The sequence below is a fragment of the Rhinoderma darwinii genome, chromosome 10 (assembly GCF_050947455.1).
Source record: "Rhinoderma darwinii isolate aRhiDar2 chromosome 10, aRhiDar2.hap1, whole genome shotgun sequence".
Taxonomy (NCBI): domain Eukaryota; kingdom Metazoa; phylum Chordata; class Amphibia; order Anura; family Rhinodermatidae; genus Rhinoderma; species Rhinoderma darwinii.
In genome coordinates, this window is record NC_134696.1 from 98895079 (window position 1) to 98921544 (window position 26466).

The 26466-nt window shown below is 47.5% G+C and overlaps 1 protein-coding gene and 1 long non-coding RNA gene across 2 annotated transcripts in view; both read right to left on the reverse strand.

Annotated features, from left to right (window-relative positions):
• The window catches only part of ETFB (electron transfer flavoprotein subunit beta), a 52561-nt gene that overhangs the window by 22957 nt on the left and 3138 nt on the right, over nt 1–26466 (reverse strand). The window contains exons 2-5 of the mRNA XM_075840385.1: nt 22614–22772; nt 8366–8524; nt 7974–8036; nt 6761–6919 (exon numbers count right to left, since the gene is read on the reverse strand). Coding sequence (XP_075696500.1) covers nt 6761–6919; nt 7974–8036; nt 8366–8524; nt 22614–22772 — 540 coding nt within the window. The remainder of the gene's footprint in view (nt 1–6760; nt 6920–7973; nt 8037–8365; nt 8525–22613; nt 22773–26466) is intronic.
• LOC142662258 (uncharacterized) lies at nt 122–4890 on the reverse strand. The gene is made up of 2 exons (XR_012850893.1): nt 4727–4890; nt 122–343 (listed from the first exon to the last, which is right to left on the reverse strand). It is a non-coding gene; the product is annotated as an uncharacterized LOC142662258 (long non-coding RNA).

Below are 26466 nucleotides of genomic sequence, written 5' to 3' on the forward strand. Positions count from 1 at the left end.
ACACGGCCGCTCTCACATTATAGCTCCTTTATCTTCTCTGCATGGGTCACATGAACCCCCACCGGGCCCCATTATTAAATAATCATACGGAAGCGCCGGTCCGGACGTACAAAGGAGAACGTTTATTTCTAGACAAACTTTAATTACAGTGGAGAAAAAAAAAACATTCAGAACTCCACGCGATTCTCCTCTACCCGTCTCACGCGTTTCGAGAGAGGTCGCTACGGATCGTAGCCGGCAGTGATCCGGCAAGGCACCGATGGGTGATGGGGGACGGTAAAGCTGGACGGCGGTGAGACCCGTTCCTCTGACATCGGCAGCAGAGCTCAGCTCTTTCTGGAATCTGGAAAGCAAAATTTAAAAAAATGTCTGTTTCTGGGAAAGCTGGGTGACGAGCAATATGGCTGCCTGAAGGTCAAATGTATGCAGAGATGATGGTGGAAGGGATAAACCAATGAGAAAGCTCGGTTATATAACCATTCTGGAGACTGGGGAAGCTGAGGGACGACTCCCATTGGAGCTCTTTAGCCATTTATGTTGTGACTCATCTTTTCTAGAGTCCTGAATGGAAAATTGGTCTAATATTACAGCGATAATGGAGCAAGAAATAAAGGATTGCACAACCAGATATCGTCTGAAAAGCTGCGTGACAACGTCTACACCTGCACATACATCTGTATACAACTTTCCTGCAATCCTGAATGACAACTGTGTGGTTATTTACTGATAATACTGGCATAACAAGGTTAACTTACCATTCTGGAGCCTGGGAAAGCTGGGATAAAAGCCTATGTGGCTGCATTACACCTTCAACGCAGATTAAACACCCACCTTTCTTAAAGTCCTGAACGACAAACTTGACCAGTGATGCAGGAATAAAAAGACACAAGGGACACATCGTGCCATGTCTAGTCCGATTTGTCATTCTGGTGTCCGAGAAAGCTGGGTTTTTCAGAACCATTTTCCAGAGAAATCAATATCCTAATGCGGCTTGACTGGTCGTTATTTCATTATAGGGAACAGTCCATGTGCATGTCTATATACAGCTCCAAAACGTACCACCCAGCTTGCCTAGGGGTCCTGAACGGCAATCTGGTTATCCAGTGATAAGAGTGCAAAAGGACATACATCTTCATTACTAGTCCGATTTGCCATTCTAGAGCCTTGGACAGCTGGGTTTTAAGACGAAAAACCAATTAATATTTACGGATTTTAAAGGGGCTCCTTTATAATGAAACCGACCAATTAGCGAGATCAAACAGGGAAGCGTGCGCGGCGGGCGACACCCTCAGCTATAACGGGGCGGCCGACACCTGCAATGGGGGGCAGCAGCGTTCCTGCAGTACATAACACAAGTGATGGCACCGGACACTGATGAGGTTTGCCACTTGTCTGGGGCACAGCCGGGCGCCCATCTATAATTCATATAAATCCCAGCGTTACCCAATGATACGACAATACCAATATTACAGAGAGGTATGACGGACAGGAGAGGCCTGCCATCGCCCCCTGGGGCTCGCACAGTTTTTCTGGACACGATCGCGCAGCACGCGGCGCCACATTGCCTGGCAAAATGACGGAACCCGTTTATCAATGGATTTTCTTCGAGCTGCGTTGGTTTGTCGTGTGTTGGACGCGGCGCTGCCATTTTCACTATCGTTCTGTTCCTCCGACGGAACTAAATAACGGAAATCTTAGCGCAGGTGTGAACAGAGCCTAGAGATCCACTAGAGAAAGAAGGGCGGCGCTCCACTAAATATACTGCACTCCAGCTGACATTTTACCTGCACTGATACATTGTAACAAACAGATTTGGGATGCTGCTGGAGGATTGTCTAGACTAGATACAAGTGTACCAACCCTCAGCTGTGAGAAGTATTATATCTGCATAGGAGTGCAGCCTCCACCCAAACAAGACTATTTCCATTCCCTGACGGCAAGAAGACACGGTGAGCGACTGAAATGCAAAACGTTTATTAGAAAGCTGCGGAGCGTTTCATTCTACGATTGCGCGTTCACTTTAAATCAGAATCCGTAATGCAAGAGGCGCCCGGACCGCCAGACCAGGGAGACCAGTGCCGTCACTCGAATGTGGCGATCACTTCCTGTGGCGATCAGGTCAGTCTGAGATTCATAGGGTACGGATGCAGGAGTTCCCAGGCAGACGGGTGGCATTACAGGGCAGTGCCAGGAATAGTTTACGGTCTCAGTTGTGAACACTTGTCATGTAAAGAGGCCCCCGGAGCCGCGTGATGCCACCCCCGATGTCTCGTCAGCAACCTTCCCAGCGTCAATTACCCACGGTCCCCCCCTCACTGGGATCGGGTCCTCGCACCCGCGCACATTCCCTGCACTTAGCGCGGCCTGTGGGTTGCGCGGACACTTCGCTCCCTTATTTGTCACCTGTCAGATTGGAGAGTCACCGGCGGCGTCCTGCGCGTGATAACAGCCGCGCGAGGATTGTCACATCTGTTCTCCACCGCACACTGTGACCCAACATGTCTGCTCCTCCGAGCGCGGCTGCTGCGCTGTCACAAAGACTCGGATATCTCAGAGATGACAAGACATGGCAGCACTTAACCCTTCTCACTCCAGGTGCAGGGAATGGAGCCCGAGCCAGGGTTACTGGGCTCGCCGCGTCCTGGGTATTAGCGGGCGGTGAGGATGCTGTGATTCATAGGATGCGCCCTGAGCAGCAGCGTGGTTCTTCTCATAGAATAAACTGGAGAGGGATCAGCGTCATGGATCAGCGGCGCCAGCAGGTCAGAAAAGTGTGGCCCTTAAAGGGGGGCTTTGATCTTAATTAGAAGTTTTGCCACATTCTAGTACATTTTGTGCATGAATGGCACATCTTCTCAAGACCTCTGCTTGCTGTCAGAGAATGGGAAAAATTAATGGTTTAAAAACTCGCACAGACCTAAAACGTCTCAGGAATTTGGCACAATGGTTTCCAGTCTAGGCGGTTGTCTGTGAGCGAAACAGCCTGGATTCATTTTACCTACACGGATATGGTGAGGGTTTGCAACAATGTGTCAGTGCAGGTAAAATGTCGTCAGCCTGCAGCCCAGGCTCTTTAGCTCATGCCCGATCCTTTGTTCCCGCAGTAAATAAGCATGTACGTCTATATGTCAATGGGGAAGTCGGAAGGAAGTGTATGGCCACCATAATGCAACTGTAACAAACCCTCAGCTGTGAGGTTTTCAGCGTCTGGATAAAAACAATAATGTATCATTCGCTAAGCAAGCAGAGATCTTGAAGATTATGTGAATTGATACATTGCTTTCGAACATTACGGAACTTTCACTAGAAGCCGAGTTTTTGCTACAATTGAATCCTCAAGCCAATCCTATTTGAGCTGAACAAATCAGCAGCACAACCCTCTCCCCTGTGCCGATGTGCTGCGGTGTCTGGGTCTAGAACGTGCCGAAAAATGCGCCAAATTTTGGCGAAATTTGCCGTAATTTTAATGTTTGTACCTCGCTAGACACTTTTAAAAAGGGTTCCGGAAAGAGGTGTAAATTAGTGAGAGGTCATGCAAGATGCGCTATTAAAAATAAAATAAAAAATCATACAGCGCGCGTGCACGGTGATAAAATTGGCGCATTTTTGTGGCTGCCTGGTCTGAGTTTACGCCGTCTAGCTACTTCACAGCATTAGTAAATATGTCCCAATGTATCAGTGCAGGTAAATGTATCAGTCTGGAGTTCAGAGAATTGTCTAGACTGGATAAAAAAAAAAAAAAAAAAACTTTTAGCAACTGCAAGCAGACAAGAATGATCACATTCACTGACAGCAAGCGGAGATCTTGAAACAACGTATATTAAAAAGTTGACGATTTTTCACCGTAAAACTCCTCTAACAGGTGTTGGATAATATTAACCACTATCCCCTCGGCCGCCCACTTTCCATACACAGTCAGGATGGCTGCTGGAACAATCGCGCTCGGAGAGGACACGCTGTTTATCACGCCGCCTGAGCTTTGTGTGAGCGCGACATAAAAAAAAAAAAACCCTGTAAACAAAACATCATTAAAAACATATTTATCAAAATTAGCATTTATCAAATTAGGCACCAAAATATTGATGCCATTTCCTCGTCACCCACCCTTGGCAGGAGACACTTCACATCGCAGGATGACAACTTCAATTAACCTAGTTAGGTTTATTAATTGTCTAATTGGCGAGGTACAGCTGCAGACGAGCGCCATTCAGAGGGTCCGCTCTGCGCTACCGACGGCAGATCTACTGGATTAACGAGGGGCTGGAGTGCCCAGGTCGTAGGTTTCTGCGCCTGCTTCTCATTCAAAAACCAATTAGCATATTTAAAGGGATATTACACCTTTATATAAAGACCGCGCTACGGTTAAACAAAGCTGCACCCGAAACGAAGACGTATTTGTGTGTCCTTAGGACACAATCCTACAATATTGCTGCAACAATGTATCAGACTTGAAGATGGTCTTCTAGACTGGATACTAATTGTAACAAACCCTCAGCTGTGAGAAGTAGTAGAAGTAGAAGATTCCCATTCACAGACACCAAGCAAATATATTAAAGTAGATTAGAAGATCCGGCCGTGCGCGTCGCTGTCTCTATTGAAGTCTATGGGAGCTATGGAGATCGTCAGGCTGTCATCGCTCCCATAAGGGTCTTTGGTCGTAATACCCCTTTAAGTTGGAGTGGCAGCGAGAGGAGGACAGACGTCCGGCACAATGTAAAGGTCTCACCTGACAGTTCCGGGCCTAGATGTGGCCGCTCTCCTTCAGCTTGGTTCACCAGGTCCTCTACGGTCTCCACTTTGACACCGACAGTCTCTGCGGTGGATCCTCCACGCTCAGTATATGTACACGGCTTGTAGTGTCCACCCCCAGGTCCGAGGGCTTCACAGTCTCAATCTCTCTTCTTGGCTTTCTAGGGTAAAAGATGGAGAATGGTCAGCCGCGGCTCCTCACGTACCGTGGACGGTCACTGGAAAGTAATGGCGTCAGTCAAGAATAGAAGGGCGTTCAGGGTCCCGACACCGCTGGAGACCGGCCTTCCGGTTCTGTTCAGCCATCTCTTAAAGTGGCCATGCACATTACTTGTAGGTGATCCGAGCACAGCGATCACGGCGGGTCTAGCGGACTATCTGTGGTGTACGGCAGCATCCAGACTCTCCCCCCACAGGCTGATGTCAAGGGAAAGAAGGGTCGGCCACGTTGGATTTCAACATTCCCGATCCTTTTGTCCATTAGTAGATAAGCTGCGGTCAGAGTGGTCCGGCGGCGGCCTCCTCCCCTCTCCCCATTGATGACACAAGCACGCGCGCCCGAGCCCTGTGTGCGCACGTGTAAGAGCGGGCTGTGAGGAACAGCTGCAGATGAAAGATCAGTCGTCCGACAGCTCTCTAAAGCCTATGGCCGGATATAGGGATATCTGGGAAATCTGGTGACAACCAATACGGCCATCATTGACATGTCACTCTGCTTCCCTAGGCTCCTGAAAGGCATCACATCCTATAACCAAAGAGACGAACCATTCAGAAGTCTAGGAAAGCTGAGTGTCACCCATGTGGTAGCCGTCACGGTAATCATCAGCGGTCAGCCGGCTCTCCCAGAAACAGATTCATATGAGAAATCGCGGAATAGAAATGTTAAAACAGGACGACAAAGACTCGGTACCTCGGAACGCACTCCGTCAATACGAATACATAGAAGAGAGAGGGGCCGTATAGCAAAGGTCAAACAAGGCAGGGTATCCCTACAAGTCAGGACAGCCCTCACCCCCGCCAGTCAGGGCACAGTCACACACCGATTATGTAAACAAGCTGCGCCTCGCATGAGCGGCACACAAAGCCCCGGATAAGGATCAGAGTGTTCCTTCTTCACACTCCAGTCTTAAAGGGAAGGTGTCACTTTTTTTCGTACTTTTACTTCTCTATGGGGGCTGCCATTTTTTTTTTCATCTCTGTGTATGTGTCGTTAATCGACACATACAGAGATGGAATACGGCACATACAACTCCATAGAGAAGGCGAACAGGAGCCGTTCCATTCACTATAGCGTACGCCGTCTGTGTGGGAACGGCGCATGCGCCGCTCCCACACAGTCCAAACGGAAGGTCTTCGGCAGAGCGACGTCCGGCGTCATTTTCATGTGGACCGGAAGCCCCGGCCGACAGTAAGATTACTACTTCCGGTCGCGGCTTCCGTCCATATGTTCAGAAGCAAGGACAGGGAGCGGAGGCAGAAGCAGGTAAGTTATGTTTGTGTGTGTGTATATGTTCGTGTTATACTGGGTGATTACCACTGTATCTAATCCTCCTACACTGTGCATTCGCTCAAAAAAATGGCAGCACACAGTGTAGGAGGTTTGAACATTCAATCCCCTCCTTTCTCCTGGCACTAGCCAGGATAATGGAGGGGGGATTGTTTGAGGACACTAGAGCGTGTGTGTCTTCTCCAATTTTGCAGCATAAAGCAATGAGGTTGCTTTACCACATGCCAATGCTGCAATTTTGGGAATTGCACCCTCTAGTGGCCAGCACATGGAAATGTTATAAATTAGAATCTAATTTATAATATTTCCTGACTTGTGAAAAAAATTTAAAAAAATTAGAACAATGTCTAATCATGTATACACTAACTGTTTAACTAAAAATAAATAAAATATTTTTCTAGCGACACATTCCCTTTAAGTACACCATATTTCCCCGCCTGGGGCTGTACAGGGTTTTACTCGTACATGCGCCCCCTGCCCAGCCGCGCTGCAGCCTCATCTCACCATGATGTTGGGTAGAGTAGCGTAACGTGGTTCGTTTAGTCGTAGGTCGGCAGTCACCACTGCAGGAATCTTCATGCTGATGGTTTCCAGTCCTCCGTCTACCTCCCGAACTACCGTCAGCTTCTCGCCTTCCACTGTGACCTCGGATGCAAAAGTGGCCTGGAGACATAACATCAATGAGGGGGTGAGGATAAAGCTGCCGCTCCTGTGTCGCTGCCTCCACAGCTCCGAATATGTATCTGGTGCCCCTATAGATCTACTATCATCTACAAGACCAAAACCCCAACACATTCTTCTACCTAATAGGGTCCCGAATTGCCAAACTGGGGGGGGGGGGGGGGGTTGAAGACTCATGGTCATAGGTGACGGCTTCCCTCCGTGTAATGGATCCCCATCTCTGCCGCTCGCTGGAGTGACCCCTCCACATACGGGTCACCGCCCCTCCCCCACAGGAGTGCAATTGCATCCAATACCCCTGTGTCAGGACGTCTGATGTAAAGTTCTAGAGTCTCAAGACCCAAGGGTAAAATTGGGACAGTATCAATCTACATGCTTAATCTTTGCATAAAAGAGATGATCTAATAGACCTGACATTTCTTCACTGTTTGTGATCATGAATAGACACAAAAAAAGCCCCTGGATGTAAACAAAAATGTTCCCATTCACTGACAGCAAGCGGAAATCTTGACAACGGAACAAACACAAATGCAAAGTTGCCGTTTCATTATACAATGATTAAGCTTTATTCATATAACACTAGAGAAACCCCTTTAACACTCACCTCTTAAAGGGGTTTCTTCACTTTAGACAATCTCTACTAATTTGAAGGTCCCCTTGCCAATAAGTTGATCACAAATTGTCCTCCTGCTGGGACCCCCAGCGATCAGCGGTGATCTGCGGGGAAACCGAACAGTAAGTGTTCAGTTTCCCTGCAGCGCCACCACAGGAGAAATGAAGTATTACACATTGTCCATTCATATCAATGTGTTGTCTGTGTAATACAGGACAGAACAGAGAGAGAGAGACGCTCCATGTAACCACTCTCCACTCTGACCAAGGGATGAGGGTCCTGAACAGAAGACCCCCCCTCTATTATCTCAGCATTCCCTAATAGGGTGAATGGAAATTTTTCTAAACTGGACGAGCCCTTTAAAAAAGATAAAGATTTCGGTTTGCTAAACAATAAAACCGCTTGCTCCATGGCTGGAGGTACCTGAGGCCAGTCCAGTAAAGCAGCGGTCATCTGCCCGGTCTGATTACAGTCATCGTCGATAGCCTGCAAGAGAAGACAAGAGACGGTGCTGAGCATGTGGGGCCGCGGGCCATTACACAAAAGGAGTGAAGATCGCAGAAGAGAGACACAACGTGCCGTATATTACATCTCATGCCGGATGAGCAGGAACATGTAGCAGCAAGGGGACCTGGGAGATTCTGGATTATCAGATGGTCATAGAAAAGTATATGAAACCGGACTCAAGGAGACTTGGTTGCCGCACAATTCACAGTCTGTGCAGCCGATATTACCGGGAGTCTTAGATGAAGCCCCTAGATCCATCACCAGGAGCACGAGGCTGTAATATCGGAGACATCGCGCACATCACACACCTGCTTTCCCAGGAGCACCAGGTTTACGTTTTCCTTCTTGGCCAGAGCAGCCAGGATTTTGGAGACCTGGAATGGTCCGAGCGCTTGGGCGTCGTTGGCAGACACGTCTACGTGGATCCCGCGGTCGGCTCCCATGGCTAACGCAGTCCGGAGGGTCTCCTGAAAAAAGCAGAGAAAGAAGTCAGACCCTACAGTCAGACCCATTAAAGAACCAAGTACCTTACGATTTTATTATGGTTTATATAAAGCAGAATCGTCGCATAATGAACAGTGCAGTAAGATCTCTGCTGTATGTCAGCTAATAGGAGCATGTTTATTTACATTCTAGACAATCTCCTATTTCCTGATATTTTGCTGCAATGTATCAGTATAGGTTATATATAAACACACATACTAGTCCTTCTCAATGAATTAGATCTAAAAGTTTATTTTCAGGAATTCAATTCAAAAAGTGTCTCATATATTGTATAGATTCATCACACACGGAGGGATGTATTTCCAGCATTTTCTCTTTTCATGTTGAGGATTATGGGAACAGTTCATGAAAACCCAAAATTTGGTCTCCCAGAAAATTAGAATATTATATAAGCCCAATATCAACAAATGATTTTTAATACCGAAAGGTCGTCCAACTGAGTCAGGTCCGGAGTCAGCGCAGCGTCTAGAAGGACATTTCCCAGCACTTCATGCTTCCCTCTGCTGACAGCTTTATGGAGATGATGATTTCATTTTTCCAGCAGGACTCGGCACCTGCCCCACACTGCCAAAAGTACCAACACCCGGTGTAATAACCACAGTATCACTGCGCGCGATTGGCCGGCAAACTCGCCTGACCTAAACCCCATAGAGAATCTACAGGGTATTGTCAAGAGGAAGATGAGACACCAGACCCAACAATGCAGACAAGCTGAAGGCCGCGATCATACAACCTGGTCTCCATAACACCTCATCAGTGCCACAGGCTGATCGCCTCCATGCCACGCTGCATTGATAACACCACAGCAGTGCCACAGGCTGATCGCCCCCATGCCACACCGCATTGATAACACTTCAGCAGTGCCACAGGCTGATCGCCTCCATGCCACGCCGCATTGATAACACCACAGCAGTGCCACAGGCTGATCGCCCCCATGCCACACCGCATTGATAACACTTCAGCAGTGCCACAGGCTGATCGCCTCCATGCCACGCCGCATTGATAACACCACAGCAGTGCCACAGGCTGATCGCCTCCATGCCACATCGCATTGATAACACCTCAGCAGTGCCACAGGCTGATCACCCCCATGCCACACCGCATTGATAACACCTCAGCAGTGCCACAGGCTGATCGCCTCCATGCCACGCCGCATTGGTAACACCTCAGCAGTGGCCACAGGCTGATCGCCCCCATGCCACGCCGCATTGATGCAGTAATTCATGCAGAGTCAGAGCCCCGGCCCAGTATTGGGAGCAGATACCGACAGACTTCTCAGTTGGACGACATTTCAGTATTAAAAATCATTTGTGATATTGGTCTTATATAATATTCTCATTTTCTGAGACACTAAAATTTGGGGTTTTCATTAACTGTTCCCATAATCCTCAACATTAAAAGAAACAAATGCTGGAAATAGATCCCTCTGTGTGTAATGAATCTATAGAATATATGAGAGACACTTTTTGAATTGAATTACTGAAATAAAGTAACTTTTTGATGATCTTCTAATTCATTGAGAAGGACCAGTATATATATGTGTGTTTGAAGTCAAGTCCGCTCACAATTATAAGAAACCTTCAGCTGTGAGGAGTCTAGGACCTTTTTGCCTGCGGAGCTCAATGGCCGAAGCCGAAAAATGTAGCAAGTTTACTGCCGGCAGGTCAAAATCTGCCTGAAAATTCCTGAAGGAATTTTGAGGAAGAATTTTCTGCCTGCAAAAAACGCAAAATTTCAGTCTCTAACTAAACAAGAATGTTCCATTCACCGACAGCAAGCACTTCATTGCATTGTTTTTTTGTTTTTTTTTAAAGAACACCATGTAGTGTTGGCATAGTGACAGACGTTTTGAATGGTGGAGTTCTGAGCACCGAGACCCCCACCGATCACTAAAAATCATTGGTTTCTGATCGGCGTACGGACATTGCTAAAAGAAAGCCAATCAGAAACAAAGCGGCACAGCGCTCACGGGAGCGCTTCTGCCGCTTTGGTTTTAGCGATCGGCGGGGTTCTCAGCGCTCGGACCTCCCCCGATCAAAACTTTTGAGAGGTCACTATGTTAAACATTTTTATCAAGTTTAGTTGCCCTTTAATATATTCTGCAATCTGGCGGTATAAGAACTTCCAGCTGTCAAAGGCAGCACTGACACCTACAGGCCACATCCAGTACTGCAAGCACCTGAATAAAACAGTAAGCAGCAGCACCATAAGTAGTCAGGAGGCAGCGAGGGCTCGTAGAACGACATGTAGACGTGGAGTATGAGTGAATCTTTACACCTGCGGCAGCCGGACCCGTTAACAGCCGTCTATATTACGACACTACACCTGTACGTGCGGCTCACATGTAATTTACAGCTCATTTTTGGAAGCGACACCGATGCAGCATTCAGAGAAGCCGCGGGGAGCCAAGTAGCCGCTATTTTGAGGCCTGTAATTACGGCGGCGTGCTTCGGCCTTTCTCCGTCACAAGACAAGTTCCTCTATTTCCCACGGGTCAGGAAACGGGATTACACAGAACAGCCGACTGCGGGCACAGGACTGTATAGCCCATGGGCGATGTCACCGCATGCGAAACCAGCGAGGCCCCGGCGCGCGCTCCTTGTAATATGGAAACGCCTCGCTCTATATTATTAGACCTACTATGGAAATTATTTATCTCCGGTTTTAGGGCCTATTCATGCTGTATCGGCGGGGTACGGCGGAGGTATATGTCTGGGGTACTTCCGTACGTGTACAGGCATACATTGACATCGGTCTCTCATAGGCCCTGTTCACACCGTTTTTTGGCGCTGCTTTGGCCCAGAGACTGCCTCCCATTGATTTCAATGGGAGGCAGAGGAGTTTTTTTTCACAAGAGCGGAGAAAGAAAAAAAAAAAAAAAACGCTCGCGAGAAAAAGTCACGCCCTTTCTTCAGGCGTTCCCGTATCCGACCTGCCATGGACATCAATGGTCCAAATCGGGCAATTTTTCCGCTGCAAAGAAGTCTGTCTGAACTAGGCCATAGACAACAAAAAAAAAAACACTAAGGCCTCATGCACACGACCGTAGTGTTTTTCTGGTCCGCAAATTCCAGGACCGTGTTCCGTGAAATGTCCTCCGCAGTTCATCCGTATGTAATCCGCAAAATGCGGATGAAAAAAAAAAAGCCTAGGTAAAACAGGATGACGACAAAACTCATTCCCGGTCGTCGCCTAGCAACATTTCCGCAAATCCGCAAACTGCGGATGACACACGGAGTTGTATCCGCAATTTCCACGGGCCCATTGACTTCTATTGGCATGTCCGCATCGAATTTGCGGGCCGTAATAAGACATGTCCTGAGTTTCTGCGGCACGGATTTGCGGACATGCGGAGACACGTGAAAACACGGATAGTGTGTATGGGCCCATAGAAATGAATGGGTCCGCAATTCTCCCGTGGATTTGCGGGGGAATTGCGGACGCAACAACACGGTCGTGTGCATGGGGCCTAAATATTTTTTTTTTGTGGGCTGCCTCGGTATGGAGTAGTGCAGAAGATTTCGCTATTCCATAAAGCTGAAAAAAAGGCTTACGCCAAGTGGACACGGCAAGCGCAGTGCGAATGAAGACTTATTTTCCATCACACACAGAATGTAAGGGGAGAAAAAAAAAAAATGTCAAAATAAAAAAAAATATTCTAAAAATAAAACATTTACACAAAGCAAAAGTTATGGGGATGACGTTGTTCAAGGTCAAAAACACTGTGACGAAGAAAAAAAAACAGAAAAAAAAAAAAAAAACAGCATCTGACAGATGTAGTAATCATCCTCGATACGTCGGCTCTGCACCGAGCGCCAGGGAAATGAAACGGGGAAGCGTGATTGTCGCTCCTCAACCACGAGAACGCTGAATGTGAAATCTACTAATCGGCGCCCTGTCCGAGAGCATTGCACGCTCAGAGAGACGTGCGCCGGCTGCGCTGACATCGGAGGAGGGAGCGAACAGATAACATGTGAATCATTAACCAGAGGAGGGAGAGCAGAAAACAAACAACACCGAGCTATGAGAAGGGGACGGGGGAAGGACAATGGGGGGAGCGGGGGCAGCCGAGCGTCCTGCAAATAATAGAAGAGCAGAAGAAAACCCTGACTGCCTGCCAGATATATCAGGGAGAACATAAAACACCATAAAAAATAAATAATGTAAAATAGACCTAAAAACATAATATATAAAACAGATAAAAAAAAAAAAAACACACCTAGAAAATACTAGTCTGAGTCGTCCCCTCGTGTAAAGTCGATCCGCATGCCGTTTAACTGCATGGCTCTTGGCGATACACGTTCGGGCCCCCCATTCAGCCATTAATATTGGTCTCCTGCACAGATGGCGGATAATCCCGGACGGCCGCCACGTAAGAGCTGCAACCAATAGTTATGCAGTTACAGTCCTCCACCAGTGTCGTGTCAGTCTCCACTGAAGGTCTAGAATTCTATTCATGGACCAGGAAGGACGAGTGCCATGGATTTCTGGGAGATATCATCGTGGCTGCAGTACATGGAGTTATAGGAGGACATCGAATAAGACCTGGATGGTGAACAGTAAATATAATCGTGGGGGGCTGCTTGGAAATATTGGGAAGTTCAGTGCGCATCATCCAAAAGTCTCCCCCCCCCCCGTCCCGTCTGACTTTGATGAGCAGCAACAACCTGCGGGTGATTCACTGCTGCAAAATTACTGGAGCGGAAAAGCAGAACTGACAGGTCTGCGGATTGGATGCCGAGGAGGGGGGACTGGTCCCTGAGAACGAAGCCGGGGTCTCCGAGCCCCTCGTTCAGGAGATGTGAAGAGAACGCAGCCGCTGGACAGGACACACAGGGGGGGACTAAGGAACTGCTGGGCATCTCCAGATCTATAACAATAAGAATATGGGGGGAGGGGGAGGGGGTACACTCTGCAGATCTATAAGGAGGGGTGGGGGGCTAGATGGCCCTCGTGGGGTCTTCTCGAAACTGAGCAACATCCACAACAGCCCTGTGAGCAGGAGGAGACTTCGATTTGCTTTTATTTTACCCTTATGAAGAAAAGGCCCAGACAGAGTCAATGTCTTCAGGCTCTTAAAGGGAACCTGCCTGACCGATCACGTAGGGGGATCGCTTAAAGCGGACCGATCCCCTCTCCGGACATGTCTGTTTTAGGAATCACTTGTATTCCCCAGAAATCAACATTCTGAACATATGTTCTTAGAATTCTGCAATGTGCCGTTCCTCTGTTATCCCTCCTAGAAATTTATGAATAAATAGACAACTGGATGTTACCATTTCCCTGTCATAGGGGTGTGTCCGCCCCAAACTGGTAACACCCAGCTGTCAATTTAGTCATAAATTTATAGGAGGAATAACAGAGGGACGGTACAATGCGGAATTCTAAGAAAAGATGCTCCAGAATTTTTTTATGGGGAATACAAGTATTTACTAAAATAGATGTCACGAGAGGCGACAGATCCTCACTTTTTAATTCAATGAATTTTAGGAAATCTAAAGGGTAAATGATAAGACTGAATAAGTGCAAAAACAACAATGGCACCAAAAAAAAAAAATCAAAAACATTATATATTTATTTTTTTTTTTTTTTTTTTTTTTTAGAGTAGCCAAAAATAAGCGGTCAGCGTGATGGATATTTTTGAGATTTCTCACCGTTCTTGGTACTTACGACACGCCGGTCTTAAGCCGATTTTGCTTAGGAGTTCTTTTATTTGAGAGCGTCGGACCTGGCAGGTGTCTGATCCACGCAGCACCTGGCACAGTGTGGGATCCCATTTCCATAAAGAGTAAGGAGGTGTAACAAATCAGCTTAAAAATAAAGTCCTTTCTAGCAACCTGGGAGAAGATGGAGCCCCCTACTGGTGGCAGCATGAAACGCAGGCCAGAACTCCCACATTCAGACCTCTCTTTCCCACAGACGTCTGGACACGCTGCATTAGAGGACTGCCGCCACGTGATGAACGCTACAAAAACGGCGTGTGAGTATCGACCGTCTTGGCTGAATTATTGTGCATCTAAAAGCGCCATTTCGGAGGATGAATTTACAATATTCCCACGCGAATATCTCCATAAATTTTAAAAAAAAATGATTTTGAGTCACGTGATTATTTTTACTCCATTCACCTCCAAAGCTGCACCGAGAAATCTGCTGGTTTGCGGGTTACCAGAAAGCAATGCATGGTGGGAGCTCAGATGACAGATTGAGAGATAATGAACGAGACTTCATTTTTCAGTAAAAAAAAACATTGAAATTCCTATAATCCAGCATCCAATGATACAGAACGTCTGATAATCCGACACGTGAAGATTACGCTGAGAGAACCAATGAGCAAACTCCTCTCAAAGTGAAGTTGCAGGCCGTTTTTTTGGGGGGGCTCCCAGAACGTCCTCTACCCTTACAATTAAGACAATTTCCAAAAAAGTCCAATAAACCGGAATATCTGATAATCCAGCACCTATCAGGTCCCATCAATGTCAGATTAAAGGAATTCTTCTTTGGAATCACATTCTAGCATTTTGTGTTCCACCCGTACTGGTTAAGGTCACATTAATGTCGGGGAGCGGGGGCCGCGGGGAGCCCGCGCTGCTGGAGGTCACACACACACACAAAAATACTCAATCAAAAAGACGCTGCGTTCCATTGAGAGATGTTCAGGGCACTGGGAAAGCTGGGTCACAGGTCTGGCGGGAAATTAAAGACCCCTAAATGAGAGGAAGGAAGGACGCCGCCGGTAATGGTTGAACCCCAACACCGCCGCAATTCTAGCAAATCATATCCTGAGAGCACGGCGGGGAGCGGGGGTTCCTGGTAACAAATACGACTGCTACTCCTGCGCTCACTGGGGTGGTCACCCAGCTTTCCCAGGTGAGAATTCTCTCCCCCCCCCCCCTTTCTGCAAAAACAGGCAGATCTGTTATTCAGGACTCTAGCAAAGCTGGGTAATGACCCATGTGGGAGCTGTACTGGTTGTCATCCAACTTTCCCAGGCTACTGAATGTCATCGGAATCTGTTAAGAATAGATCTGCTCTTCTCTTTTTCTGCATAACTAGGTACAAGAGTGTCATTCAGGACCCCAGGAAAGCGGAGTGATGCTTTATATTGTTTGTCACCCAGCTTCTCCCTGGAGCAGATAAAAACCATTAGGGGGTTAAACAGACACAAAAAAAAAATGGCTAATTTCTAGAAACAGCGCCACAGCTGTCCACAGGTTGTATCTGGCATTGCAGCTCAACCGTATTCACTTTAACGGAGCGCAGCTGCAATACCAGATACAACCCATGGACAGGTGTGGCGCTGTTTCTGGAAGAAGTTAGCCAATTAATTCTAATTATGGAGAACCCCTTTAAGCAATAAAGAGAGCAGGGATCAGCAGCCTTCCAAACTCCAGCTGTTGTGAAACTACAATTCCCAGCATGCCCTGTAAGCCATTGGCTGGAATAATAAAGCGGAGGAGGTTTTCAGAGCGGCGGATGTTTTTAGATGTAGTCGAGCGGCGGATGTTTTTAGATGTAGCAGAGCGGCGGATGTTTTTAGATGTAGCAGAGCGGCGGATGTTTTTAGCTGAAGCAGAGCCGAGGATGTTTTTAGCTGTAGCAGAGCGGCGGATGTTTTTAGATGTAGCAGAGCGGAGGATGTTTTTAGATGTAGCAGAGCGGCGGATGTTTTTAGATGTAGCAGAGCGGCGGATGTTTTTAGATGTAGCAGAGCGGCGGATGTTTTTAGATGTAGCAGAGCGGCGGATGTTTTTAGATGTAGCAGAGCGGAGGATGTTTTTAGATGTAGCAGAGCTGAGGATGTTTTTAGATGTAGCAGAGCGGAGGATGTTTTTAGATGTAGCAGAGCGGCGGATGTTTTTAGATGTAGCAGAGCGGAGGATGTTTTTAGCTGTAGCAGAGCGGAGGATGTTTTTAGCTGTAGCAGAGCGGAGGATGTTTTTAGCTGTAGCAGAGCGGAGGATGTTTTTAGCTGTAGCAGAGCCGAGGATGTTTTTAGATGTAGCAGGGCGGCGGATGTTTTTAGATGTAGCAGAGCGGCGGATGTTTTTAGCTGAAGCAGAGCCGAGGATGTTTTTAGCTGTAGCAGAGCGGCGGATGTTTTTAGATGTAGCAGAGCGGAGGATGTTTTTAGATGTAGCAGAGCGGCGGATGTTTTTAGATGTAGCAGAGCGGCGGATGTTTTTAGATGTAGCAGAGCGGCGGATGTTTTTAGATGTAGCAGAGCGGCGGATGTTTTTAGATGTAGCAGAGCGGAGGATGTTTTTAGATGTAGCAGAGCTGAGGATGTTTTTAGATGTAGCAGAGCGGAGGATGTTTTTAGATGTAGCAGAGCGGCGGATGTTTTTAGATGTAGCAGAGCGGAGGATGTTTTTAGCTGTAGCAGAGCGGAGGATGTTTTTAGCTGTAGCAGAGCGGAGGATGTTTTTAGCTGTAGCAGAGCGGAGGATGTTTTTAGCTGTAGCAGAGCCGAGGATGTTTTTAGATGTAGCAGGGCGGCGGATGTTTTTAGATGTAGCAGAGCGGCGGATGTTTTTAGCTGTAGCAGAGCGGAGGATGTTTTTAGCTGTAGCAGAGCGGAGGATGTTTTTAGCTGTAGCAGAGCGGAGGATGTTTTTAGCTGTAGCAGAGCGGAGGATGTTTTTAGCTGTAGCAGAGCGGAGGATGTTTTTAGCTGTAGCAGAGCGAAGGATGTTTTTAGATGTAGCAGAGCGGAGGATGTTTTAAGCTGTAGCAGAGCAAAGGATGTTTTTAGATGTAGCAGGGCTGAGGATGTTTTTAGATGTAGCAGACCTGAGGATGTTTTTAGATGTAGCAGAGCCGAGGATGTTTTTAGATGTAGCAGAGGATGTTTTTAGATGTAGTAGTGCAAAGCTCATGGTGGTCTCACAATAACCTGATTTACATAGGATTGCAGGTAAACTTCATTATCATGGTGCACATGCACCGCGGCCCCAAAGAGTTAAATGACTGACCTGGCACTGCTACATCTAGGCTTCCAGTCTGTCTTCGCCTCCATCTCGCCAGGACATGCAGCTCACGTGGAAGCTTTTAGTATAGGGGTTGTGCATGAGAGCGCGGGTACCGCAGGGTATCAGCAGTGATGAGTCTGAATTGTATGATTAATATGTACGGGGCCTGTGTGGAGCGTTATCCGGGGAGCACGTTGTGTGTTGCATTTGCAGCGTCGAGAGCCATCGGGCCCCCAGGACTCGGCTCTGACTGATCCCTCAGACAAATCCATCAATAACGCCAATTACTGCCCCCGCGCCACCACCGCCAGGGAACCTGTAAAGTCCTTCTCGGTAATGAGAAGCGACAGCGTCCCCCCTCCCCCGCTCCCACCTTTAACTTTGGCTTCTGGGACAAAGAATTTCTCCGGCGCGGTGACAGCCGGGTTCGTTTTCTAAAGCTCTGGGTAGCCGAACGGACCCCGGAGCGTGTTTAAAAGCGCATTACGGCGAAGGGAAGATTAAATTAACTTTTGCTTCCTACACGACTAGAAGGCCAAAGCCGGGAGGCGCCGCTGCTCACCAGCCGGGCTGCAGGAGCGGGACTCAGCGGTTGTTGATCAGGGGCCGCGCTCACCCCCTCGCTCCGTCACAGTCAGCTCTTCACAGAGGCAACGAATAGTAAAACCGTGTTCACCGTGAAGAGTGCGGTGCAGAGAACAGACCAGGAGCGCAGATCATGCCGGATATCACCTCTTAAAAGGGGTCTCCGCTTTGGACAATGCCCATTTATTAGAAGGGTCTCTTGATAATAAACTGATCGCAAAGTTTCGCCCTGCTGGGACCCCCAGCGATCAGCTGTGATCTGTGGAAAAACCTGTCAGTAAGCGTTCAGTTTCCCTGCAGCGCCACCACAGGAGAAATAAAGTATTACACTGTGTCCATTCATTTCAATGTGTTTTCTGTTTAATACAGGACAGGTCAGGTCCTCCAGAGCGAGAGAGACGCTTTATGTAACCGCTCTCCACTCCGGCCAGGAGAGGAGGATCCTGAACACAGGATCCCTTTCTAGTAAAGGGGTCCTCAAATATAGATTAGGCAATTCTGAAATAGCTGAGGGTCTCCTGGTCGGGATCCTCATCTATAAGCCAGGCCAGAGAGTGGCTACAAAGAGTGTCTCTCGCTCTGGAGGACCCAGCCTGTCCATGCATTGTACAGACATGCCCATTAATTTCAACGGGAAATGAGCAATTCTTTATTTCTCCTGTGGTGGCGCTGCAGGAAAAATGAGCACTTGCTGCATATTCCCTCACAGATTACAGCTGATCGCTAGGAGGAAACCTGTAATCATTTTCTTTCTGAGGGACCATTCTAACACAAAGGGATTATTTAAAGTGGACAACGCGTTTAACTCGGAATTTCCAAATGGCGTATATGGAAATGGGTTTTCTAAACTGGAGAATCCCTTTAAATAAATTACAGATCATATAAATGCGCTACACACGTGTGAATACGGAGGCTTCCTGTACACTGAGGCATGGCGGCATCGAGGTTCTGCAATTTTCGAATATACTTTTAGTTTTAGTTTCTAACCTTTTTTACAATTTTCTGCTTGCTGTCAGTGAATAGGAACATTCTTATATACATCCACCAGCTGAAAGACTGTACAGACCTACACAGGAGAGGGCTTGTTACAATGTATTCAGTCTAGACAAACCTCTGTGAGCTAAACACATCAGCAGCACTATCCATCTCCTGTCCTGATAGTCTGTTACAATGTATCAGTGCAGGTAAAACGGATCACAGAAGATTGTCTAGACTGGATACAATTGTAGGAAACCCTAAGCTGTGAGAGGGAGGCAAAGGCCTAGGGGGAGGGGACATGGTGTTAAGTGCCAGGTTGATTAATGGCACTAAGATGGCGAACGCGCCCAGGACGGTCAGACACGGCGACATCTGCTTCGGTACGTTATACACATTCTGCAGAGCGCTGCTAGGAGACCTGCATTTTAATCACTTTCCTGAACAAACAGCGCTCAGCGGGGGGCACTAACCGAGCGCAGATGTCAACAGCCTGACACCGCGTCCAGACATCGGAGCGGAGGGCGTCTTATAAGTGACTGAGGGAACCGTCACCAAAATCAAACAAATAGTATTTAGAAAAGTTATATTTTGTTGCGTGTAATCATGTAAAAATAAAATTACGCAATTGCAGTTTCTACAACGGCCACTAGTTGTCAGCACAACGGGTTACACACTAAATCAGTAACAGAAAACATCTCACTTTACTGCCTACAGTGAACGGATGTTCGCACCCCATTATTCCTAAGGCCAGTTTCCCACCGGACGGATACGATGCTTAAAAACCGCGCCGCGTACCCGATCTGCGTAATTAAGCGCACATACTTGCCTCCTCCCTCCTCTGACGTCCGCTGCGGCCTCCCCGGATGACGTTTCAGGCCATGTGACCCTGCAGCCTGTGATTGGCTGCAGCAGTCACATGGGATGCAATGTCATCCCAGAAGTCCGGACTGCATGAAGGAGGAGGGTGTTCTGGGCAAGTATGTATGTTTTGTTTTTATCCTGCGTTGCGATTTTTGCGGCGTGAACGCTGCGAATATGCCGCGAAAATCGCAACACTTTCTGTTGCGGGTTTTGCATCCCCATTGAATTCAACGCGGAAAACACGCAACGGAAAATCAATGAAAATTTTATTCCGCACCGCAGGTCAATATATTAACGTTTTACGCTGCAGGTTTTTTCCGCAGCGTGGGCATGAGATTTACTAAATCTCATCCACTTCGCTGATACGGTCAACGCTGCGGAATTTCCACACACAATTCCGTTGCAGAAATTACGCCACGTTTACGCAACATGGGAACCCGGGCCTAATAGACAGCTACTGCCTGAGCTAAGATAAGCAAATGTGACACCTGCCTTTCTGGGATCTATTCTGGCATGTGGGAGGCGGAGCATTCATACAGGTAAACCGAGGGACCTGGGATTCCCAGGGAGAAGGCAGATGTTAGTTTTTGCACCACCTCCTGTATTAAAGGGATTGTACAGGATTAGAAAAACATGGCTGCTTTCTTTCAAAAACAGCGCCACACCTGTCTACAGGTTGTGTGTGGTATTGCAGCTCAGTCCTCTACACTTAAATGGAGCCGAGCTGCATTACCAGACACAACCCATGGACAGGTGTGGCGCTGTTTTTTGGAAAGATAGTTGTCATGTTTTTCTAATCCTGTACATCCCCTTTAATCATGGCGATCATGTGATCACTGGGAGTCCACAGTTGAGGTGGAGCTGTTGGGCCTATTGCTATTATCAAGCAAACGACTATAATCTGGTCTACAGCCCTGACGCACTCCCAAACTTGTCTACAGTAACCCAGTGACTTATTTTGTTTAAGTTACATTAGGTCTTATCCTGCAGTCACATCCAAAGCTGCTTTCAAGATTCTACGGATTGCAATTAGACACAGATGAACAGATTTATCTACACCCTGTGAAAAGACAAGTGACCCCACAGCTCAGACCTGAACTCCCACAATGCACTACACACTTGGGTAATCGGTTGAAGTCTAAATGCAGCTTTGGAGGTGACTGGAGAAGAATAATTTGAAACCATAAGAGACAAGTAAAGCAAAAAATCTGCACAGCTACTCAATATTTCATGTAAAAAATATTGAATGTGCGGAGGTTAAAGGTTATTTTAACGGTGGAGTTCTCCTTTAAGAAGCAAGTGGAGCTGTTAAACAAGACGGATACATGTTGTATTGATATTCTCGATCCGTGACCCCATTATAAACATCATAACAACAGCCGTCAGATTTATGGCCCTTTTATATTCTCCCTCAGCGCCGTCAGAGGGGGTCGAGGCGCTGACGTGAGTGCTGCTATACAAAGCTGATGTCATTGGCCGCACGCCTGACCACAGGGATGAATCTCACTGCACCCGGAGGAGCTGCACGACCTCGGCCCGGACATTTGTGGCCACTAATGTTTCATATCTGTGCAATTAAAGGGGTTTTACAGGACTATTCTAAGGACACGCCATCAATATCAACCACTCCCTGCACCCCCAAACAGCTGCATGAAGGTGCTCGATTGTTTACCCAGCCCCCTTCATGCAGCGGTGACAGGCAGGGGTGACAGGCAGCGGTGACAGGCGTCAGATCCTTATAGATCAGATGTTGATAGTCCATTAAGGATACAGTCGCAGAAAACCCCTTTAAGATTATAATGCGCCCCCCCCCCCCACGAGGACGGTTTATAAACAGAGTCATATTGCTGTATCCATACGCCAGGTTGTTACTGCATCGCCAACTAGAGGATCACAAGATGAACTACAGCCTGTGTATCAGACACCAGTTCCAACAGTGTTGGGGCCACATATAATACAGTAGTTGTATACCTGGCATTGCTGGGGGCCACATGACAGTAGTTGTATACCTGACATTGCTGGGGGCCACATATGACACAGTAGTTGTATGCCTGGCATTGCTGGGGGCCACATATGACACAGTAGTTGTATGCCTGGCATTGCTGGGGGCCACATATGACAGTAGTTGTATACCTGACATTGCTGGGCCACATATGACAGTAGTTGTATACCTGGCATTGCTGGGGGCCACATATGACACAGTAGTTGTATACCTGGCATTGCTGGGGGCCACATTTGACAGTAGTTGTATACCTGGCATTGCTGGGGGCCACATATGACAGTAGTTGTATACCTGGCATTGCTGGGGGCCACATATGACAGTAGTTGTATACCTGGCATTGCTGGGGGCCACATATATGACAGTAGTTGTATACCTGGCATTGCTGGGGGCCACACATATGACAGTAGTTGTATACCTGGCCTTGCTGGGGGCCACATATATGACAGTAGTTGTATACCTGGCATTGCTGGGGGCCACAAATGACAGTAGTTGTATACCTGGCATTGCTGGGGGCCACATATAATACAGTAGTTGTATACCTGGCATTGCTGGGGGCCACATGACAGTAGTTGTATACCTGACATTGCTGGGGGCCACATATAATACAGTAGTTGTATACCTGGCATTGCTGGGGGCCACATGACAGTAGTTGTATACCTGACATTGCTGGGGGCCACAGCTGACTGCGATGATCTCACTGACTATCTTTTTCTCCTTTAACCTGACGGCTTCTTCCACGGCGATCTCGCAGAACGGGTTCATGGAGTGTTTGACGCCATCGGTGACCACGCCGGTCTTATCCGGCTTCACTCGGACCTGAGGAATACAGAGAGATAAGAACGGGTTACTTGTATGATGGGCACGATATACCCGCTCTGCCCATCCAGGCGGCGCCCACAGCACAACACAGGAAGGTAATGGAGACCTCGCAGCTCAGTAACAACGGGCTGAGAAGGAGAACGCAACAGCTCAATAAACAGGTGGGAACGTGAGAGAGCGCAGAACGGACGCCGAGGTAACAGATGGAGCGCACAAAACCATCGCCAAATCCCCGCACCACAGATCAGCGTGGAAGGAGACGGAGGCGCCGGACTAGGAATTCACAGCAAACGCGACACATTTATCTAATAGAGAAAGCTGAAGTTCTGCAACTTTCTCGTTTTAAGTCCTCACTATTTTTCAAGATCTAGGCTTGCTGCCAGTGAACGGAAACCTTATTTAAATCCAGAAGTTATAAACCCATACAGTCCTAGCTCTGCTTAAAGCGGAGGGTTTGTTACAATTGTATCACAAATCTCTTTCCTTACCGCTCTTCCCTACACTGACACATTGTAACAAAACTGCAGCTGTACAAGCAGGTGAAATATATATATATATATAATAGATATTCTAGGGCACCAGCTACTTGTCTTACGCACAACACTGTTCATCCTGAGCCTCCTGGTTCATGGACACGACACCACAACAGATTATTACTTTGCATAACGCAGATTTATTTCCATTCAGGGTCTGGGAAAAGCTGGATTTTTTTCTTGCTATGGGCACCGTATTGACAGCCGTCATCTGTACTACATCCCATCTACTGTACGTTACTTGCAAATTCCAGTTCCATAATAATTTGGCGGTGGATTAGACGCCACGAGCCCTCGCGTTTTGCTGCATAACCTGAAACGTCGGTCGTATAAATGAAACGTAATTTCTTCGAAAGGTCATTTTTTTTTTTTTGCTTATTAATGAATCAATTTCCAATTACGGATAAGAAACGCGTCTTGCGGCGTACAGTCTGTTTCCCCGTGTCAGCGGAATGCAATGTGATTAGAGGGCTGGAGCCGCTTCCCTGCCTCCCACCTGCAGAGGTTAAACATTCATTCAATCTGGACGCTGAAGTGCATCTCAAGGACACGCTTGTTGTGTGCCTTGAACAGATGCCAGGAGAGAAGTGGCGCGCCGTCCCTCCCTATCACTGCAGAGCCGCGCCGCACTGGACCGTTTAGACAGTAAAGGAGAACACCTTTACTATCACACTGCTCACAATCTCCTCTGATAGGAGCGGAACGAGATAAGGAATATGTTAAGTCAAATCTCATTTGTGCTATGGGCGAAAAAAATATATAAAAAAAAGTTATATCTATTTCTATGCTGCTGGAGCTCCCCCTGGTGGCCACATGGAGGAAAGACCGCCCAGAAGAAAAATGATGCTCTGTTACACAGTTGCCAAGTTGAATTCTATTAAGAAGACATGCAAATGAGAGTTTATTAAATGGCCGATTAAATATTAATGAGGGTCCCTAATACTAGGCAGGTCTGTACAGCAGTGACTTTTCACAGTTCAGAACGACAGCAGGGGGCGATCTGACAGGCATGGAGATGGAGCATCCTGAAAAATAGAAAAAGGCCACCTTTAATGAAGTCGAAAGCAACATCGTTTACATAAATTACGGCGACATTTCCAAATGGAAATACTAGAAGTCAGCGGTGACTGCGTCGCGCCTCAGCGTCCTGCATCACGGGAGCGACACGCCGCGGCGCCCTGCTACGCCAGCTCATCTAAGTGACTGACACCGGCTGCTTACACAAGGGTCGAGCGTCAGTATAACACCCAGCATATGGATAAAGTCTGGGAAACCGATAGAACTAGAAATGAGACGTCTATGGATGTTCTTATTATGGGGTATTTTTAATATTGCAGCTCCGCACCATTGAAGTTAATGAGGCTGAGCTGCAATACCGTGCACAACCTGTAGACAGGGGTGGCGCTGTTGTTTTTTTTGTTTTTTTTAAAAAAGAAAACGGCCATGTGTTTCTAATCCTTGACAATGTCTTTAAAAAAAAAAAAAAAAAAAGGATGGATCGGGCCGGTCACCATCATCAGTAACGGCGCTGCATCTACGGCCGCCATCTATAGGCTCTAGTCGCCCCGGAGGTCCGGACCCTCATACATATCACAGACCCTTCTCCGTAGCTGCAGCAATGACAGACACAATCACCAGAGGGAATAGGCTCCGCATCAACACAAAAAAGGAATAAATGGCGCCTCAAGTATCTCGCCGCGAACGTCCCGCGGTCGCCCAGACGGTGAAGGCGTCCTCATCGACAAGCGAGAATCTGTAAATTTTTTTTGTTTTTTTCCTCTTCTAGAAACAAAAGCAGAAAATTGAGGGATTGAAGGACGCGATGAATGTGCCGCGTCTGATCCATTTACATACAAATCACCGGCGTCTATTGACAGCCGCCGCTTCTTCATCATCACAAGACGACACTTCATCTGGAACAACATCAGACGGGAAGCAACAGATAAGCTGCCGCCGCCGCCGCTGATTTACTGCTCAAGTCACCTCATTAGTCCTTAAAGTCACTGGCGGGAGCGGAAGAAAAACGTCTTCACGAGTCGCGTTCACCTACAAAATAAGTGACGTGCCGCGCCCGGAGTCACCGACGAGGGTCATGAGAGTCACCGCGGAGAAACAGCGCGGCCGCCGCTCTATTTTATCTGAATTTGGTGAGCGGTGGTATGTGCTAGTGTCCTCTGTTATCAGCCAACTGATAACGATAGGAGTCTGAGAATCCAAGAAGCTCCCAGCCCCCATGGCCACGACTTTATGTTGCTCCCCCAGTGAGAACCTGGTCTTAGAACGCTGCTACAATATTAGGGCATGTTCACACGGCTTGTCTTCGGCCATTTTTAAGGGCGTAAAGAGTGCGAAAAACGGTTGAAAAATCGGAAGCTGAACGCCTCCAAACATCTGCCCATTGATTTCAATGGCAGACATCGCGTTCTGCTCCGACAGGGCGTTTTTTACGCGGCCGTTTTTAAAAACGGCCGCGTAAAAAAACGCCCGTGAAAAAGAAGTGCCGGTCACTTGGGAGCCGTTTTTCATCGACTATAGAAAATCCAGCTCCAAAAACTACCGTAAAAAACGCGACTTTGAATAAAAAACGTCTGAAAACGAGGAGCGGTTTTCCCTTGAAAACAGCTCCATATTTTCAGACGTTTTTGATTTTGCGTGCGCACATAGCCTTACGGTCAGCTCACACGCTGCGGAAATACGGAGCGGAAAAAACACCCAGAAATTGACCTGCGGTTCGGAGTTTTATTCCGTGTCAATTGTATTTATGTAATCGCTGCTTATTTGTTACGGGTTTTCCCCATTGAATTCAATATGGAGGTAAATCCCGCAACGAATCACAGATGTTGGGGTTTTCTGTTGCGGGTTCGCAACGATTCTACCGCAAAAAACGCAACTAAAAAAAAAAATTTAAAAATCTTATACTTACCCAGAAGTCTATGCTCCTCCCTCCAGCACGGCCTCCTGGGATGAAGTTTCATCCCATGTGACCACTGCAACAAATGACCGGATGTAGCGGCGGTCACATGGGATGAAAGGTCATCCCGAGAGGCCGACCCTCTGACGTCATCCAGACCCTGCTGAAGTTTTGCGCAGCGGACATTCCGAGCGAAAAACTGCACCACAGTTTGGTGAAATTCATGCCCCGGAATTCCCCAATTCCC